This window comes from Anthonomus grandis, chromosome 7 (assembly GCF_022605725.1).
Source record: "Anthonomus grandis grandis chromosome 7, icAntGran1.3, whole genome shotgun sequence".
NCBI classification, from domain to species: Eukaryota; Metazoa; Arthropoda; class Insecta; order Coleoptera; family Curculionidae; genus Anthonomus; species Anthonomus grandis.
In genome coordinates this window covers 26,583,706-26,603,185 of record NC_065552.1, presented here as the reverse complement: position 1 = coordinate 26,603,185, position 19,480 = coordinate 26,583,706, and the positions used below count along the sequence as shown (strand labels likewise).

Genomic DNA, 19,480 nt, shown 5'->3' with positions numbered 1-19,480 from the left:
TTGAAAATGTCATCAATTGTACAGGCATTCAGCAGGCATATTGGACGATAGTTTTTCTAATTTTTTTAGAATCGGCTCTTTGCGTAGAGGTTTAGTTGTTGTGAATTTTACGATCTGTGGAAAATAAGCTTATTTAAAAAAAGCGTTTACAATGTATGCAATCTTAAAACAGAGAAAGATATTTAATTAAGCTTGTTAAGATTTATTTTATTTTATATATCGTCCCTACAATGTCGAATGTGAAAATGCATACTTTTCAGGAGAGCTAAAAAACATTTAATTGTCATTTAAAAATTATCGCATATGCCAACTTGTTTTTATTTTATATTACTGCTATGCAGTTTTTCATTCTTTTTGTGATAGTGCTAACACTTATAGTTTTTTTTCTTATTATAGGCTAAAAATCTATATTCGTCACTTTGCATCTTATTAAAAATGTGTACCAATTTACGGCTTTGTCAAAAATTTTACTTCAAAGAATAAAATGTGACATATTCGATTGTTTGTGTTTAAAATTTTTTTTTTGTTTTTAATAAAAGTCAAGTAATGAAACAAAAATTGACATACAAATTATTTATTATAAGCACTAAACACATTAGAAAACAAAACCAAGAACAAAATAAAAATATGGTTAAGTGGAATTAAATGATAGAAGAATCATCATTCTCACGGAAATTTAAACATGAAATTAAATTACAATTAGAAATATTTTTTAAGTCTTCGGGCTCATCTTCATCTTCATTAGCATCTGGCTCTGGTAGACAGTCCCTTAGTTCGCTTGATGTTGGTAGGAAGTAGTAGTATTGGTGGTAGGGTTTTGGGATCAAATTTTGTGAGCACATTGACAAAACATCTCTTTTTTTTACATCGGTTATGGGAAGTCTATTATTATAAGGAGTAGAAGGAGTTGTTTGATACTATCCTCTTTTTTTTTGTAGCCACTAATTTCAAAAAGTCCTCATTATAGTTTCGTTTCATTAAATGTGTTTGTTTTCATTCTTTTTATATTGAAACCATACACCATCAATAAAAGTAAAATGATCGTCAATAACTGGTTCCATTTCATTTACTTCATTTTTTGCTTTTTCTTAGCTTTTTTTTGTTTTTCCATTTCAAATTTAATATGATTTTTATTAAACTCCAAGAAATCATCATGGAGTAGCTGAGTAACTTCAAATGGAGTTGGGTTTTTGCGCGCTAGCCTTATGATTTGAGCCCATCCTTCCAGGGTGTAAACAGGACAATTTTTTTATTTAACTTCGATCTTTGAATGTACAGAGTCACACTCCATGTGACTTATTCCTGGCTCAAAGTATACATGATCTATTGTTTTTAAATTTGGGTGAGTGTTGGGTTAGTAAATTGGGTGACAAGATATTGACACATAGCTGAAAAACTGAAGTTTTTCTGCTGTCCACCGCAGCTGTCCGACATCATTTTAACATGCTCAATATGTGGAAATGACATAATGTATTTATAAATTTAATACAAGTAGAAATTTCGGTGCTTCCATGTTTTCCCTCCGTTTCATCATTCAGATGATATGTTGAATACTATTTAGTTATAATTTGTCCTTTCATCTGGCACTCTTAATGCTGACATTATCTGCTACAACAGCGAGTAACTTATTACGATATTTAGGTTTCTTGCCGGAAAACTGTTCCTGTGACAATATTATGTTATTGGTATTATATCAGCATTGTTTAAAGAGCATATAACCTAATTAAAGTCCGAGTAAGCAAACCTGCTGCTTCTTAGTTGGCCAGCCTAAAATAATAATGCAGTATATAAAGGTAAAAAATATCTCTAAGTATTAAAAAAATACGCCACAAAACTGAAAACATCTACGGAACCTAATCTTATGTCTGCTCGTAAAAAAGCGGTTATTTTCAATTTTTAGGAACACAAAATGAAAAGAATCTCTGGAAGGGTTTAGAAATATCCATATATGTACTTTATTTCTTATTCATACTTTGATGCAATTCAGAAGTTGTACAGTCCTATGCTTCCTGAGAGTTCTGATTTGGCTACTGCTGAGCTAAATGATCTAAATTTAATTTTGCAATAACTCAAGTGAACATAATTTTTAATTAAACGCTGAACAGACGAAAGTTTTGGTATTCTGCCCTGAAAAAAGGAGGGTAGAAATGGTAGAATTCGAAGAATGTAAATGTGGCTGATAAGAAGATAACATTTACAAAATGTGGAAGGTACTTGGAGGTTATATTTGGATGTAAAGTAACTTAGGGAGCATATGTTCTTATACATTGGACAAAATTAGTGAAAAAGTAAAATATAAAAAAGTTGCTTCTTTCGGAGTCAATATGTGAACACTATAAATTATAAACATAATAGGGTCTTTGACTCCATTATTTAATAAAAGGAAATAATTAACATAGTTATAACCTGTAATAGTCCGTTGAAAGGATGCATCCATTATGATCAAATAAGAGAGACCTGGATACAATTTAGAAGAAAATGAAAAATGCAAAGTTTAGGTCTCAAAAACTATATGATCAAATAAATTATAGGTTACATGATTTGCTGTCTTTTGCTGCAAGACAAAGTTTATAAAAATATTACCCAAAGACTATCACACATATCTCTACTGACTACACCATAACATTTAATTTTGTTTAATACAAAAATTAAGATCAGTCCTGTGTTCAGTAACCTATAATTTGTTTGATTATATAGTTTTTTGAGACCAAGACTGCATTTTTCATTTTGTTATAAACTGTAACTTGTTATGTTTTAACAACTAAGCATTTTGAGAACTACTATTAAAAACAATTCAAGAATGCAAGATTAAGTAACACCTTATATGTCTACAGATTTAATTTGGATTCCTTATAAACATTTTATTTCAGTTTAATTTTTATTATACTATATTTAAAGATTTGTTTGAAATAAATTAATAATTATTGTTCAATTTATTTTAGTTACCTCCATTTTATTTTATTTTACAGATGGTTGTCAGAAGTACTTCTTGATTATACAGTAAGAAAAAAACAGGTGAGCTCACAGCTATTGGGGAATTGTTTATGTCAAATATTGTTTTTTAAACATAAATAAATAAAAACTAAAATATGAAGCAAAATTTAGTAAATAGTGAAAAAAGAACTCCTGTAATCATTTTAAATGTTCTGGTAGTATTGCTATAAATGGATTTATAGATTTTTATTACATATGAATTATTATTATCCGAAAAAGGGTGGTAGTTCAAACCATCTTAGAAAAACACTATATTGTACTATTTAAACAAGCTACAAAATAATTTATTTCATAAAAACAACTTAATGGTTTATAACATATCTGAACCAGTTTGCCTTGCTTTCTGTTTAGCCTCTTCTGGGGTCAATTTTTCTTCTAAAGAAGGCTCCAATGGGTTCCCATTGTCATCTAATTTACCCTCTTCAAAGTCTTTGGTGATTTTGGGTGCATATACAACATTGAATAAATCTTCTGCAGTGAACTCTGTTTGCACTATATCTGGTGTTCTGTATGACACATATGGCTTCAGCTAAAATATTGTCTTAAACACCACGCTTAAGGTAAAACTAAACATAAAATCTTACCTCACACCCTTCAAGATTTGGTACTATCAACTCCGGAATCTTTTCTGGGATCAATTTAAAGGAGCCGTCCACTCTGCTGGTGTACCCCACGGACCTTACCCCTCTGGCTAAAATCGAAACTAAATTAACAAACGCAAAAAAATAATAAAAATCTGTGATACTTGCTGTGAAATAAATCAAGATCGGGATTTTCAAGTTGTTCTTTTTTAAATTGCCTGGTGCCCCTCTTATTGAATAGTTGAAATTTGCGAAAGTTTTTTTTGCCTAGATTTGCGGCAGTGGTAGAAATAGAGCGTTTTAAAATTAAATTAAAAGGCATTTTCACAGGTTTGTTTACAATTATACAATTTACAGTATGAAAGAATGTTAGCGCAGAACGCAAAAATATAGGTTAGGTTTGATCACAGAAATTAAACATGTAGGTTAGGTAGCTCATTTTAAAGGTGAATTTACACGTATTAGGTAGCTTAACTAAGTAACGCTCAAAAAATGCTTTATTATCATAGAACATTACAATTCTGTTGACAAAGCTATACTAAAGATAAAATCAAATAAATAAATAAAAAGTATTTTAAGTAATAAGGCATTTAAATATAAGCTAAAATCCAGATAAAACACTAAAAAAAAATAAAAAACAGGTTACAAAATAAAAAATAAATAATCGGAGATTAAGGGGAAGTTATAAAATGAGGGCACACAAGTTTAAAAAAAATTAAGATCTTCAATGTAGTATTAGTTAATATATTTAGGGAAGCAGGGAAGAAAAACCAGTGTCGGCGAGGGATTAAATACTGTCTTGCAAAAATTCGCTCACAGTATAGTAGGATTTGCTTAAGAGAATATTTTAAAGTTTACTCTTAAAAATTGTAAAACAGTTGGATTCCTTTAACGTTTTTGGTAGTTTTATAGATCTTCCTGGCACTGTATAGTGAGGAATGAGTGTTTTAGGAATGGGTCATCTTCTTTAGAATATGGCATTAATCTTTTCCTGAAAAATATTCTTTTGTTAATATCTATAGATGTTGTAAGAAGTATCTTTTAGATGCTTGTATATATTATTTAATAAATCTGCATATTCAGTGGTATCAAAAAGTGCTAATATTTGTGAGCAAACATCTCTATTATTTTTAACAATTTTAATACGTTTGGTGCGCTTATAACTGACTTCAGGGACTCCTGTTTAGGCATATTATTATTGCCATGTGGAATCTCCTACAAAAGTTTTAAAAAATCTTTTATTATAGTGAAAAATTAAAATAGGTATACATGCATACTCGTTGAGTTGACTTATTGAGTATGCATGCATGTATCTATACGAATTTTTAATGAAAAATTATTACACACTTTTAAAAATTAGGGAATTGTTTACCAAACTGTCAACAAAAACAAATTTTATTTTTCAGTCTCTGTCCGAGATAGCCCATCTGAACCATAATATAAATTGAAACTTAACTTTGTAATTATTTAGTGATTAAATATGAATAACCAAGAAGTGTCTTAATGTGATTTCTAATGATACATTTGAGGATAAATACCATATGTTAAAAAAGTCCCCCTTAGTTATTAAGAATCCCCTTAATAACCATTGAATGCCCCCTTTTATCAAAAATTGTTCCAAATAAAAATTATAGATCTCTTCCAGATCAACATTAGGAAGATAACTTTGCATATACAGAAGGCATCAGAACAGTAGTAAAAACCAATGTTAACTTTTTTATATGGAATTGTATATTTTTTATGCGTTTTCCGATTTTACGCAAAATTTTAACACAACTTCATGTAGAAGAACTGTAATTAATTTTAAGTCATACCGATTCGTTTTATGTGTTGAATCAATATCCCTTGGTAACCTACTTATCTTAAAAAACATTGTTTCCTGAAAATCTGTTTGAAGTATAAAAATTAAATCTTTTTTTCATAATAATGGATTATTTTCCATTAATTCTGCCGATAGTCATATAGCAGGTTGCAGTACCGCGAATCAAGGACTTGAAGAAATGTTGCAATTGTCACATGTTTCGCAGTCCTCACGTGTAATAGGCGAAGACGAAGAAGATCCATTTGCCCAATCAGGTAGTTCCTTTGTTCCCAGTAGTGTTTCAAACAGTGATAGCGAATTGGTGGCCACAGACAAAAATCAACAAGAAGAAATTATGGAACAAGACAATGAGCTAAAGAATTTTAAAAAAAGGAGAGAAGCGTGTAAGGAATGAATCGGCAAAGAAATGTGCGAAAAAAGAAGAGAATGGCTAGCGAAAAGTATAAATCTTCAAAGAGTAAGAAAATCATAAAAGAAAATAAAGTTAAAGAATCTTGTAGGAATTGCCGTTTAAAGTGCAATGAAAAAATTGCGGGTCCTGAAAGAATTCAGATAAATCAAGAATTTTGGAACCAAGAAACAACTATAGATCAAAAACGACAATTTTTATGTTCTTGCATTGAACTGACTTCTATAGAACGGAAGAGAGAACGCACAGGAAGTCGTTCCGGAAAACGGCAGTACAACTTGAAATATTTTTTTACTCTTAACAGCAAGAAATATCAAGTTTGCAAAACATTTTTTTGCGTACATTAGATATATCCCAAACATTTATCAGGTGTGCACTTCAAAAACGCCAATCCAGTGGAATTGTTAAATGTGACAAAAGAGAAAAGCAGCCATCAATTAATAAAATTAGTGATGATGTGAAAAATCACATTCGAGAGCATATCGCATCATTTCCTTCTGAAGAATCCCACTACAGTCGCAGAAGAACCGCAAAAAAATATTTGGAAAATCATCTTAACATGTCAACAATGTATAGGATGTACAAAGAAGATTGTGATTTAAAAAATCTTTTACCTGAAGAAGTTGGCAAAGAATGGCTCTACAGTCAAATGTTTAACACTGAGTTTAATTTGTCATTTGCCCCTCCATCAAAAGATACCTGCGATGTGTGTGATGAGTTTTTGATTAATCTAAGACAGTCAGATAATGCAGATGAGAGGCAAACTTTACAAGCAAAGTATGAATCGCACATATTGGAAGCAGATAAAAGATACGAGCTTAAGAAGGCAGACAAAGATATGTCAAAGAATAATAAAGAACAAAAAGTATTAATGATAGACTTACAAAAATGCCTTCCCTGTCCTAAGCTTACTAATTCTCAGAGCTTTTATAGTCTTAAACTATGGTGTTTTAATTATACCGTTTATGATTCAACCGAACAACAGGCCAATTGCCTAATGTGGGATGAGTCAATTGCTGGGCGCGGTGGGAACGAAATGGCTTCATGTTTAGTCCAATACATACAATCTTTACCAAAAACTATATCGTCAATAATTATTTGGACTGATAATTGCCCATCACAAAACCGCAATTTACAGATGATAATGTGTTATTTTTATCTCCTTGCATTAAATCCCCATATCAAAGAAATAAGTCACAAATATCTTCTTCGTGGCCACACACACATGGAGGTGGATAATGTGCATTCAGTAATAGAAAGGGAAGCTAAAAAATGTACAAACTTTCAAATAATAACTCCATGCGATTGGCTCCAGCTTGCTAGGATTTCGGGTAAAAACAAAGATTTTAAAATATTTGAAATGGCAACAACTGAATTTAAGAATTTTAATAAAATGTACAACTCACCCGATTCGCCATTACAAAATATCAAAAAAACTCAAAATGGCGATAAATTTTTAATCTCCCAAACAGTATTCATGCAGGTTAGGAAAGATCAGCCCGGTATTTTGTTTTTTAAAACTAATTTTGATCAAGAATTTCAAAGCGTGGACTTCAACAGAAGAGCAGCTAGAAAAAGTCTAATAAAATTATTAAGGATTCAGTAGTCTTATTACGGGATACTTTAAATCCAATAAGCATAAAAAAATTTAATGATCTGCAAAAACTTCTAAAGTGGGTGCCAGTAAGGTTTCATAATTTTTTCCAGAATCTCAAACATAAGGAAACCATTCAAGAGAATAATGCAGAGTAGTAAAAGTGACTGTAGGTTTCGAGAATAAAAAAAAGGTAATTTTTTAAAGTTTTTTTTTGTTTTATTTTTTCCTAATAGTTATGATGTTTTCATGTTAACCTATTTCCGTTGATTGAATATTTGAAATAACCCAAATATTCAATCAACGCTATTTCTTAGAGGTTTCCCTAGAAAATGCCAATACATTTTTTTGTTGTAAACTATTATTTTGTTTTTTTTTTAAATATTAATTCCAATATTTAAAAAAAAATTGAAAAAAAATTATTAAGTCCAATTTTTTGCAAGAAGTAATACTTAAATAAAAAATAAAAAAAATATTTTGGTTTGTGACCTTACTAAGTATTTAAATTCTTCAATAATATTAAAAAAACTGCTTAAACTATCAGAAAAATAAAATTATTAACACAATTTTTGTTTTGTTTTCGCTCTCCTGTAAAATTCTTGATTTGTGACTTAATACACTTTTGCTCTGAGGTACGGATGTATATCCATCTATATGAAACTGTTTCTTGATATTTTGAAATTCTGCTTATAGATCAGACTCTCCCTTGAGCAGAGTAATGTGCTGGACGATGGTGCTGAAGTAGACCTAGTATTTAGGTCTTCTAATATTCGGCCAAGAGTTACATCATACTGCAAGTTTTGTTTTGGAGCAATGTCTTACACAGTTTTTTGTGTCAGTTTGAGTTGCCCTAATAAATGCAAAACATGTTATATTATACTTAATAGAACCTTGACTTTTAAGGCATCTTTCATTTTCTTTAATTGTTATTCCACAATGCTCAGATCTATTGCATGCAAAATAATTTGCCTTGTCAGTGTTGCCACCTTCATCTTTTTTCCATTGTAAAGACTCTCCGCCGGTTTGAAATTTTAAATCTCGTATGTGGATTTCCAAGTTGTGTTTTTTTTTTGAAGATGAATAGGTAGATTTTAGACAAACCTATTTTAGATTTCAATATATGTAATTAAAAAAACAATAAATATTACACAACCAGTAAAAAGCAAAACTTTCATGCCGAAGCTACATACATAAATTGGCACTTAGGTTTGTTTCTCCTATTCTTTTGGTTGTGTTGCCCTGAAAAAACGCGTCCGCAATTACGTAACTTATATTTTGTTAATATTTCGATTTCTATGAAATCGCATGAGAAAAGTTAATTTAAAAACGTTGGTAACAATTATTCTTGTAGGCAAGATCTGTCTTTTGGGAAAAAATATACTGAAATAACCTTTCTTTCATATATTAAGACAACCACAGATTTTTATAAATTGAATGGCCTACCTTTTTTGCGTAATAAGTCCTTTAATAACCGCATTGTAAATTTAATTTTACCTTTCAAATCGATAGAAAACGTTGAGTTTTGGTTTACTACCACCGCCTTGACCATTGGCGCCCCCACGAGGCGAACATTTTTAGTCGTTTGACTAAATGCGATTTGAAGTTTCCACGCTATTGAAATTAAAAAAAAACGATCTCCATAAACATACATTACGTATTATCAAATGTCAATTTTTAACGCAACGCTTCATTAACAATCAAAATATTATGACACAACTGCAAAATTGCAGTAATCAAGGGAGCATAGGCATTTTATAGAAAAAAATCCATGACTAAAAAAATCAAGAAGCATATTACAAAAAAAGTTTATTGATAAAAATTAAATTATAATCTAAAATATTCCCAACGATCTCTCTACCATGGCATGTGGTTGTCCTGTAATTTCCAAAAATTCCCCAGTATTAAACAAGTCCTCGGGTGCCATCTCTAGATCACGACCGGTAAGTGACTCCAACATGACGTTTGAAGATTTTAAAAATGGCAAATGACCGATTTTTTTGGCGGATTGCAGTTCCATAGCGATTTTTAATGGGGCATGTAAACCTTGAATGTTTCGCAGTACTTGCATGTTCATTTTGTCGGCGTTTTGACGGTACTAGAAGAAACAAAACGAAATTAATTTTGTTGCTGAGAAAATTTGGTTGTTGCTACTTAATTAAATCTAACAGTTTAGTAAGTCAACTTATTTGCTTAACCACTAAAATGTATGTGTATTTAACTTCCATTTTAGGATTTAATTCATTAGGAATATTTTTCCTCTGAATATCAATACTATAACCTAGAAGATGATAAATGTTACCTAATGTTCATATTACAAGAATACTGCAATTTTAAGTTTACTTTAAATCACTATTCTGCTGGTTGTCTTGGATCAAAATCTATTTGAAGGCAAAAGCAAGTAAAATATAATATCAAATTGTATGTGTTAGGACATTTATTAATGTTAATGTCTGACTAGAGTAATTTTGGTAACATGGACATATCCACAAAATCCTTTTTATAATATTTCTACTGAGAGATAAAATCTTAAAGTCTTATATCCTGTGAATGGCAATAAAATTTGTCCAAATGTTGATATAAACACCAGACAGATCTCAGTGTTTTAATAATAGAACTTATAAGATTGATTAGAATATGTCCAGAATTATCAAGCTGTTACAAATATTAAACTAATTTAAGGTGATGTGGTCCATTATATATGTAATATAAAATATATGTAACATACATCTATTATTCATTGAAAAATCACAAAAAAAATATACAAAATTTATGCTAGCCTAGTTATAATTTTTTCTAAGGTTTGTTTTCTAACACGTTCGCTGCGATGCCAGTTATATGTGTCTGGTAGTCTTGTTTATGTTCTGACGGTAATCATCCTGCCATCTATTCCATTCCGACGGAAGCTGTATTTTTTGAAACATTTGTCTGATATCGGTGTTACGAATAGTTTCTTGATGCTCACGACGAGTATAACGTTTTTAGGATGTGTAGTATTTACCAGAGACAAATGACCGGTAACGCACTGAACAAAAATAGTTTTATCCCTGCGCGGTACCAGATATATGTGACTGGTAAAACTTGTTTACACGGTTTGTGCAGTATTGACTTTAATTTCTGTTATTAATGACTTTACGAGTTCAAAAAATATTTGATTTATTAAAACAAAATGTCAGTGGTGATTGTTCAACAAATAATGATGATGTATATGTCTCAGATAACAGATTAAAGGCAAGTTTTAGCATTTTATTTTTTCCCATAACCTATAAATATTTGCAAAATTTTTCAATATAGAATTCGTTTGAGCTAGAGAAAAATTTAAAGATATACCTCAAGTGATATCTAATTCGTCTGCTGCGGTCGAATTAGCTGAATCGTGTACTGAATTGCAGGTAAATTTTATAAATGTGTAAATATGTTCGATACCTTTAATATAAAATTTGGAAATTGATTTGTATAGCAGACAGTGGAATCAAACCCCTTAGCCTCAACGAAGCACCAAGATCTAGCTAGTTCTATTGAGATACAAGAGACATCTGCTATAAATGCTTTGGGTAATTTGCAAGGCAGATACAGTTCAAGTGAAAATGAAGATATTGAAAGTGAACAAGAAGATCCATTTGCTGGAACTCATTTAAGTTCAGATCCTGATTACGATCCTACGTCCCCCTCTAGCTCCTCAGATGATGATTCAGTGTCCTCTATTACCAACGCCCATGATGGCAATGACTCTTTGTATGAGGGAAATAGCGAGGATGATCATATAAGCGAGGCTAATGAATTTCTAGGTAATTTATTTAAATCAGACTGTAAGGTCAAATAAAAAATACTATATTTATAAAAATGTACATTAGCGCCTTTACTTCCGCAGAAAATTTTCAAACAGACGTATGGATACCAATGGACATGAATAATGCACTAAATATGAAGGAGTACTCTTTTCCACAAAGTATTAATGTAGCTTCTCAAGACTGCAGTAGTCCCTTAGCTACATTTAAACTATTTATAGATAAGGATGTGATCGGTTTAATAGTAGCTGAAACAAACAGGTATGCTTTACAACAGATAAGTCCAACAAGCCGTAATAAGTCTCGTCTCAAACTTTGGATAGATACAGATGAGGAAGAGATACAAATTCTTTGAAATTTTAATCTGCATGGGGTTAGTTAGAATTCCAACCATTACCCTTTATTGGGCTAAACATCCTCTGTATCATAATAAATATATATCATAAAAAATAACCAGAGATAGATTCTTGCTACTCTTACAATATATTCATTTTAATAATAATGACAATTTGCCTAACTCGCAAGATCGCCTTTTTCGCATACGCCCTCTTCTGACTTTACTTAATATAAGATTCCAACGTATTTTAACCCCAGGAAAGGAAGTTACATACAATTAATGTCAAGGTCTATTGTGGCAAAGAGGAAAATCAAGAAGATTCAAGCGATCCACATACAGTTATGAACCTTATGGATCATTTGCTTGATTCGGGCCGCATCTTATATGGCGATAACTTTTATTCAGGTGTTCCCCTTGTAAAAAAACTTCACGCAAAAAAGACGTTTTATTGTGGTACACTTAGGGCCAATTGAAGGGGCCTACTGAAAGAATTTATTAAGCATGGTATAAAAAAAAAAATAAAGTGATAGGAGTACATAATGATAAGGGAATAAAAATTATAAAGTGGCAAGACAAAAGGCCAATATTAATGATCTCAAATAAAAAAGACCATAGCATAAGCCTTCAAGACACCGGTAAGAAAAATAGAAAATCCAGAAATAGAAATAGAAATAGAAAATCCAGAACCACTTCTAAAGCCCAAGTGTATTATAGATTATAACAGCGCTAAAAAAGGCGTTGATCTTAGCGACCAAATGTCATCATATTATACCTCTTTACGTAAAGGGTTAAAGTGGTACAGAAAAACGGCTTTCGAGTTGATTCTATAGGAACTACTATTGTAAATTCCCAAGTGTTTATTAATAAAATTAATAAAGACAGCCATCTAAATATGTTACAATTTAGAGAAGCTTTAGGACAGGCGCTAGCAGAACAAGGTTCTGAACTTTTGCTGTTGAGCAGGGCCCTGGAAAAAAAAGACGACGAAATTGTGTAGGCTGCTATAAGAACTTGCGAGCTACATTATCTAGTAAAGAAGCAGATAAAAAGGTTACCAAAGTATCAAGTTATTGCGCTGATTGTGAAAATAAACCCACAATGTGTTTATCTTCAATGAAAAGCATAGCAATGTTTCCAAATTAAATTTTTTTGTGCTTATAACCTTGTTTTTAATAATATAAAAGACATTTACCTAAATCTTTGTATTTTTTTAAGGACCTTTTGATTTGGCAGCTCGCGGTGAAAGGCCTTTACTGATGGTGCAGTTTTCAAGAAAAATTACTTTAACTGAAACATTAAAACCTGTAAGATTTTTTTAAAATTAGTATAAAAAAGGGATACCCATACCAGATACATTCAACTGGTATCGGCGTAATTAAAAAGAACCAGACACATATGTCTGGTACTGTCTTACTGACAAGACCAATGTGACTGGTACCACAGTGAACGTGTTAAGCACATGTTGCCATATACAGCCATGATGAGATCCTATAGTAAGTGGTAATCAAATAGCACCAAACCAGTGATTTATTACAATGTGTAATTGTTATGAATATCTTTATGACAATAGATGAGTTTATGCATTACAGTTTTGATTGATGAGTTTATGCATTATAGTTTAGAGATATAGCTGGTGACCATTATGAATAAATAAATAATAAAGTATTTTTATTATGCTCTGATGAGGGGGAAACTCCCAATTTATTTTATTGTGGAACCTCTGTGTTTTTATTTTTCTTTCAAATCTCTTCACTAAAAGAGCATTTTATTATACTTTTTAATTTTAATTTTATTTTATTTTTTAATTTGGATCTTTGTTAGAATTTAGAATCACATTAACTATGTTGTTGCTAAAATTGGTAAAATTCTTCATAGACTATTTTATTATACATTTTTACCCAATAATACTTATCTAATGGAGAGCAGAGTTTCTGATTTTGAACATTTTCTTTAATTGAAAGTCTATTTAATAATAATATGTCTGGGCTTTTGATTGATCTTTTGAGGTAGGGTCAATTGGGGTAAATGTAAACTGGGGTAATTGTAGACACATCTAAAATAAGAAACACAACAACATTTAGATTTCAAATTTGGCGCGAAGCTCACTATTCGAGTCGTACCGACGTCGGGCGAACTCAGTTTCCCTCGAAATTTTACTCCTGTTTGTGCTCTTCTTGCATTAGTTGGCTGATGCAATTTGATGTGTTTGGTGGTTTTATGTTGAATTTCGGCACTGAAGTTTTCGAATGCAAATCATCGAGGTAAGTTAGATATTTCATTTGGACATTGTTTGTTATACTATTGTGTCTATTTTACGCCTAAATGTCTGTCGACAAATTTTATAATCACTAAAATAATTCAGTGTTTACATTTCCCCCTAATAAATTTGTTCTTGGGGGAAATGTATACACACTTTTGGGGTAATTGTAAACATAATAAAATTAGTGTCTCGCCCATAATTTATGTAAAATGAGTAATTTCTTTGTCTTGTTGCAGTGTAAAGATGCCTCGTACTTATGTAAAAAAAAAGGGAAAAAAAGCACCCTCTTATACAACTGAAGATGTTGCGAATGCCGTTGCAGATGTCCAAAATAAAAATAAAACGTATTGTCAAGCAGAAACGTTTTATGGTGTTCCCAGATCAGTTATTTACCAAAAGATAGGAGGAAGAAAGGCTCCATTAAATGTGACAAAGGGTGGACGTTCCCAAGTTTTATCCTCAGATAATATCGAAAATGAAATAGTGAAATGTTTATTGGCACGTACTGCGATGGGTCTACCATGTGACAAAGCAGAACTTAGACAACTGGTTCGAGAGTATGTTAATGCAAAAGGTTTTACTTTTTTTTTTACTTTTTCTTTTCACCATTTAAAAATGGACTACCGGGAGAAGACTGGTACTACTCATTCATGAGAAGACCTGAACTGTCTCTTAAGAAACCGGAACATTTCCAAAAACTGCGGAAGGATGCTAGAAAACCTGAGATCGTCTACCATTTTTTTGATGACCTGAAAAGATTTATTGATGAAAATAATTTAGATGATAAAGGAAGCTTTATTTTTAATGCTGACGAGTCAGGTTTTAATAATGATCCCTATCATATTAGGGCAATTGGAGAGAAAGGAAAGGCCCTGTGCCGGATATCTGGAGGCTCTGGAAGAGAGTCGACGACAGTCTTAGGATGTGTTTCTGCCGATGGAAAAGCACTTCCACCGCTCATCGTATTCAAGGGAGCTGGAGTTCAGGCTCGTTGGACTTCCAATAGCGCCTATCCAGGAACTCTATATGCGGCCTCCACTAATGGATGGAGGAGCCGCAATTTTTCCAGTGGTTTACGACAGGGTTTATACGTCACATTAAAGATTTAAGAACTTCCCAAAACCTTCTAGATCAAGCAGCTCTACTGTTGTATGATGTCACAGCAGTCATATGAGCGTCAGAATTATTGAAGAGGCAACGCACAACAATATTATTTTGATAAAGTTTCCAAGCCATCTTACGGATAAGCTTTTGGACAAGTGTGTCTTCGGACCCTTAAAGGTGAACTGGAATAAACAATTGGTGAAGTTTGGTAAGGAACAAATGGGACGAGGGTGTGGACTGCTAACTAAGGAAAAATTTAACGAATTACTTGGCAAGAGTTTATGGTTTCTAGCAATATTATAACTGGATTTAAAAATACTGGCGTATACCCAGTTGATCGAAACAAATTCCCACAAAATGAATTTACACCAGAAGACTTGGCCAAATACGAAGCTGCCCTCAAAGCTCCGAAATTTGTAACATCCGATGCTATTATTATCCAACCAGTATCCTCTAAATGAACTGTTGTTGCAATTTCTGAACCAAACCCACTTCTACCCACGGTCGACGATCAAATGCCTTCAACTTCATCATGTTGTAGTCAACATCATTCAGTGTCATCAGTTGAAAGAAAATCGACAGAAATTACCAACATTTTTTTGCCACTCAGCCGCCGTGAAGAGAAAAAACAAGTCATACCGAGATTAAAGCAACAAAGATATGGAGAGGTATTAACAACCAACCAAGTCTTGGAAAGACTAAGAGAAGCAGAAGAGAAGAAGAAAAATAAAGGAAAAAAAAAGGCTAATCCGAAAATGGACAACAAAAAGTTAGAGCCGAAATTTAAAAAAATGAGAAGTAAACCAGGAAGCCATCGGAAAGTTCTGATGGAGAAATAAGTCTAGGTGATACCGATGATGAAATAGATTGGGCAGAACCGGAAAATCAAGATATAGAGCTTAAAACAGTCGAGAGTTCAGACTTGTCCACAGGGAAATTTATTCTTGTGCAGTTCAAAGGTGGAAAGAGAAAGACTACTCTTTTTAAATAAGTGTGTTTAATTGTGTTAATATATCAGAAAATATTTTGCTACACAGCGATTTAAAATAGTTCGTACATTTGCCCCAGGTTTTTTCCTGGTAGAGTAAATGTGTCAAGAGATGCTTGTTTACAATTACCCCTAAAGAGTAGGGGCAAATGTAAATGGACAAGCATGTTGAATATATTTTTTTATGTTAATGTGACTTGTAATTACAGAAAACCACTAGTAACTATCAAAGAAGATACTATGAGCTATGTGACTGCTACTTTACATATATAATATAATGCGTGATGTCCACAAAAATCGTTTAGCAAGTCAAAACATTAAATATTGTCCACAATTACCCTAATTGACCCTAGTTTTTATGTATTTTTAGTGTTAGTATTTTTAAAACTTAGTATTACTGCTATTTTTTTTAAAGAAATATGCGTTTTTTGGGTCAAAGCTTCTTTGACAGAGAAACACTAAGATATTTTATGGTATTTTGGAGTAACTTTGTATATTTAAATTGAAAGAATTCATCCATTATCTCAAAGAGACCTACGTTAGTAGAGAAAAAATAAAAAACTCTTGAGTCTTAGTCTCAAGACATCCTTTTATATGTCACGAAGGTTACACGTTTCGCTAATAAAGCATCATCGGACCTTATAAACTAGATGACTGACTATAAAAAGATGTTTCGAGACCGAGACTGTTTTTTATTTTTTCTCTTTGTACATTTAAGACAAATGATTGGTAAAATTGCATATTTAAAATCTGATGGATATTTTAGTGTACAAATGTTAGGTGATAGTTCCCCCTTTGTGACAAATAACCAAAATTTAGTCTCTGTTTGTCATGTGTGGGTCTCCACAAGACACAATTAATCTTGGTTTGCTTCTACTCACGTTCTTTTCCGACTGGGCCAAAGGGTGCACATTATCAATGGTGCCCCTTGCCGATCCCAATCCGGTTTTCATTAGCTCAGGTACCCCAAACTCGCCCTCCTCAAACCCATATTCTTGGGGTTGACTGGGTTTGCTTTTAAGCGATGGCAGACCGAAACTCTAAGTAAGAACATTTTTGATTAATTTCTGTAACCTTTTTTATGAGTTATACTTACCATTTTGGATTAATTTTTGTTCAAATTACGGAAAATGGAAAATAGTACAGCACGAATAAAATGATTCGGCAAGATATTTGTTTATTTCTGCCTTGTCACTGTTGACACTGTTGCGAGTGTGACACAAATGCCACGCCGCTGTCAATCTCTTAAGGTGGCTTTATATAATAAAAGCGATTAGCGGCACAATCGCCTGTGACTATTGCTTGTTGCCAGACTGAAAAAGGATCGCTTTAACTCTTATCTCAATAGTGAAGAAATGTATTCGCTTTAGGCGTTGGTAAACTATTTATATGGATTGTAATTAGTAGTTAAATAGATTTTTCCATATCAACTATTTCTGCAGTAAATCCCAGTTCATAGGCTCTCCAATTCGAATGATTGGCCTAGAACCCACAAGGTCGACTTTTATACTGATTTTAACATTTCATTAGCATTCTGGCAAAAACTTAAAAAGTTCAATAAGAAGTGAGTACTAAAAACTATTTATGTCTCATATTACTCAAAACTAATGCAACTAAAAATAATAACATAAGGCTTAAAACAATCAGGTTGCAGGAAGTCAGCAAAGTTGGACCGGACGTACTCGTAAAATGAGTAAAGGTATTAATATATGTAGTAACGACAGTGGTCTGGCGCTCAGAGAGCAGTTGATAGTTCAATTCAAGTTCAGTTTGGAATATTGGCGCTATATTTAAATCGATTGTAAATAGTAGTAAATAAATACGGTATAAATTCATATTTCTAGTAGTCGTAAGTAATCGTGTTTAGTAGTGTAAGTATGTGTAAATAAATCAGTTGAACTTTTGTGCATCGAGTATGTAATGCATTACTTGAGGAAGGTAACCTGGACAACTGTGTTTTTGCTGGTGCAAGCGATATCGGCCAATTGTGAGACGTAAAAATTGATTTTCGGGAAAATTCGGCCAACCTGGAAGAAAACAGTCAAACCCATCAATTTAAAACATGGACTTGGAGAAAAACTAACAAAGAATTATGTCAGGTTGGAAGAGAAGATTTTAGAAAGTAATGCTAATTTAAAAAGTAAGATTAGGAAATAGCTAAAAGACGATGTCAGGTTGGAGAAAAGTATTTTTAAACAAGAAGGAATTAAAGAAAGAAATTCTTTCATTGATGGCAGACAGAAAGTTTGAAACAAAATTGCAATATTGCACGTCAACGCTATGAATGAACCGCGCTGTAGAGCTTTTGTAGTGAATAGTTAGAACGAAGCCTACGGCAATACGGAATCTGCTGGGGTAATGCACCTCAAACCACTGCAATTTGATAGTACTACATTATAGAATATTTATTAGCGACTCTTACCTTGGCATTGAGAGAAGATGCTGTCGCCACCCTACAAAAAAGGCATTTGGAGATGCGTTATGGTCAGTCACTCCTGAAATATGGTTACCACATACAGCTGAAAAATCAGTGAATTTGAAGTTGACCTTGCATATTTGGTTCGACTGGTACATCCAGATTTCCAGAAAAGAATCATGAAATATTTCCAAGCATTTCCGAATAAAGACCACAAAGGCAAAATAAGGCTTATAATTAGTACATTCACCTAAGTGTACGTATTATGGCTCGAAAACCCAAAATTCGAATCTGTCAAAAACACAAACAAAGGCGGGGCTCGTGTCCGGCAAATGATTTAGGAGAGGATGACTTTCAGGAATCAGTTAAGTGGATCATTAGGGAAATTAATGGAGAACACAGCAGCCAGAACCGGAAGTATTGTGACAGTAAGTTGGAGTATTGAGGCAATAAAAATGTTTACATAAAAATACACTCTTCGCTGGGCCCTAGTTCCACTCCCGCCAAACTTAGGAAGTCGACCTGTCTTCAGCAAGCCGTAGGAAGAAAATCCGGTCCGGAGATGATCAGCGGGCAGATGCGGAGGTTGTTAAGAGTGACCATCGTCGCTGATACTTGGCATGATGGGGATCTTATAAGAGATTAAAAAGATCATGATATTTAGTTATTCCTAACCTGGATAAAGAAAAGGAGGAAGCCAACTTGGGAAGAAGTTGCCAAATATTCTCCCAATGTCATGTTGAGCACGTTGGAATTCATTATATTTGAAAGATGGACTCTTGCAGCGGAAAATGGTTGGCCACGACGGCAAAGAGGAAATAATGCAAATCGTTGTGCCTAAATATCGGATTTCAGATTTGCTATCTTGGAATAACAAATACCCTGGGAAAAGTCAGGAAAAGATTTTACTGGCTCAATAATAAGGCAGACGTAAGGGACCGGTGCAGATAATGCGTTGGACGTTCGGCAAGTAATGGCCCGCAGAAAAAGCAAAAAGCTTTCATGCATCAGTACAACATGGGCAGTCTCTTTAAAAGGATTGCTATTGGCGTTGTTTCCCCAACCAGAAGCAGGATTAAAGGATAGGTATGTCATGGATCACTCTAGTCTCTGCTATTGCCGACGCTTTAATAAAAGAATGGTGATTTGGTATAGTGCTCGAGCTACATTACGATCAAGAACGAAATTTT

At 32.8% G+C, this 19,480-nt stretch overlaps 2 protein-coding genes and 1 long non-coding RNA gene across 3 annotated transcripts; 1 reads left to right on the top strand and 2 right to left on the bottom strand.

The window, feature by feature from the left end:
* Nucleotides 1-3,248: 3,248 nt before the first annotated feature.
* Nucleotides 3,249-3,965, bottom strand: LOC126738505 (39S ribosomal protein L41, mitochondrial). Its single transcript, XM_050443875.1, has 3 exons — nt 3,740-3,965; nt 3,579-3,681; nt 3,249-3,523 (listed from the first exon to the last, which is right to left on the bottom strand). The coding sequence occupies exons 1-3, from the start codon at nt 3,895-3,897 to the stop codon at nt 3,305-3,307; spliced, it is 480 nt and encodes a 159-aa protein (XP_050299832.1). The 5' UTR covers nt 3,898-3,965; the 3' UTR covers nt 3,249-3,304.
* Nucleotides 3,966-9,189: 5,224 nt separating this feature from the next.
* LOC126738798 (proteasome maturation protein) lies at nt 9,190-17,112 on the bottom strand. Its single transcript, XM_050444237.1, has 3 exons — nt 16,971-17,112; nt 16,756-16,914; nt 9,190-9,495 (listed from the first exon to the last, which is right to left on the bottom strand). Exons 1-3 carry the CDS (start codon nt 16,971-16,973, stop codon nt 9,232-9,234), a joined length of 426 nt encoding a protein of 141 aa, XP_050300194.1. The 5' UTR covers nt 16,974-17,112; the 3' UTR covers nt 9,190-9,231.
* LOC126738799 (uncharacterized) lies at nt 10,687-12,702 on the top strand. The gene is made up of 3 exons (XR_007661447.1): nt 10,687-10,789; nt 10,858-11,185; nt 11,269-12,702. It is a non-coding gene; the product is annotated as an uncharacterized LOC126738799 (long non-coding RNA).
* Nucleotides 17,113-19,480: the final 2,368 nt, after the last annotated feature.

Excerpts from the sequence above, each read along its gene's own strand:
- LOC126738505 (XM_050443875.1), bottom strand. The coding sequence starts at position 3,897 with ATGCCTTTTAATTTAATTTTAAAACGCTCTATTTCTACCACTGCCGCA. Across the intron at positions 3,682-3,739 it reads CTTGATTTATTTCACAGCAA|AGGGGTAAGGTCCGTGGGGT; the intron begins GTATCACAGATT and ends GATTTTAGCCAG. Across the intron at positions 3,524-3,578 it reads CAAATCTTGAAGGGTGTGAG|CTGAAGCCATATGTGTCATA; the intron begins GTAAGATTTTAT and ends ACAATATTTTAG.
- LOC126738798 (XM_050444237.1), bottom strand. Across the intron at positions 9,496-16,755 it reads TGGCCCAGTCGGAAAAGAAC|TACCGTCAAAACGCCGACAA; the intron begins GTGAGTAGAAGC and ends TGTTTCTTCTAG.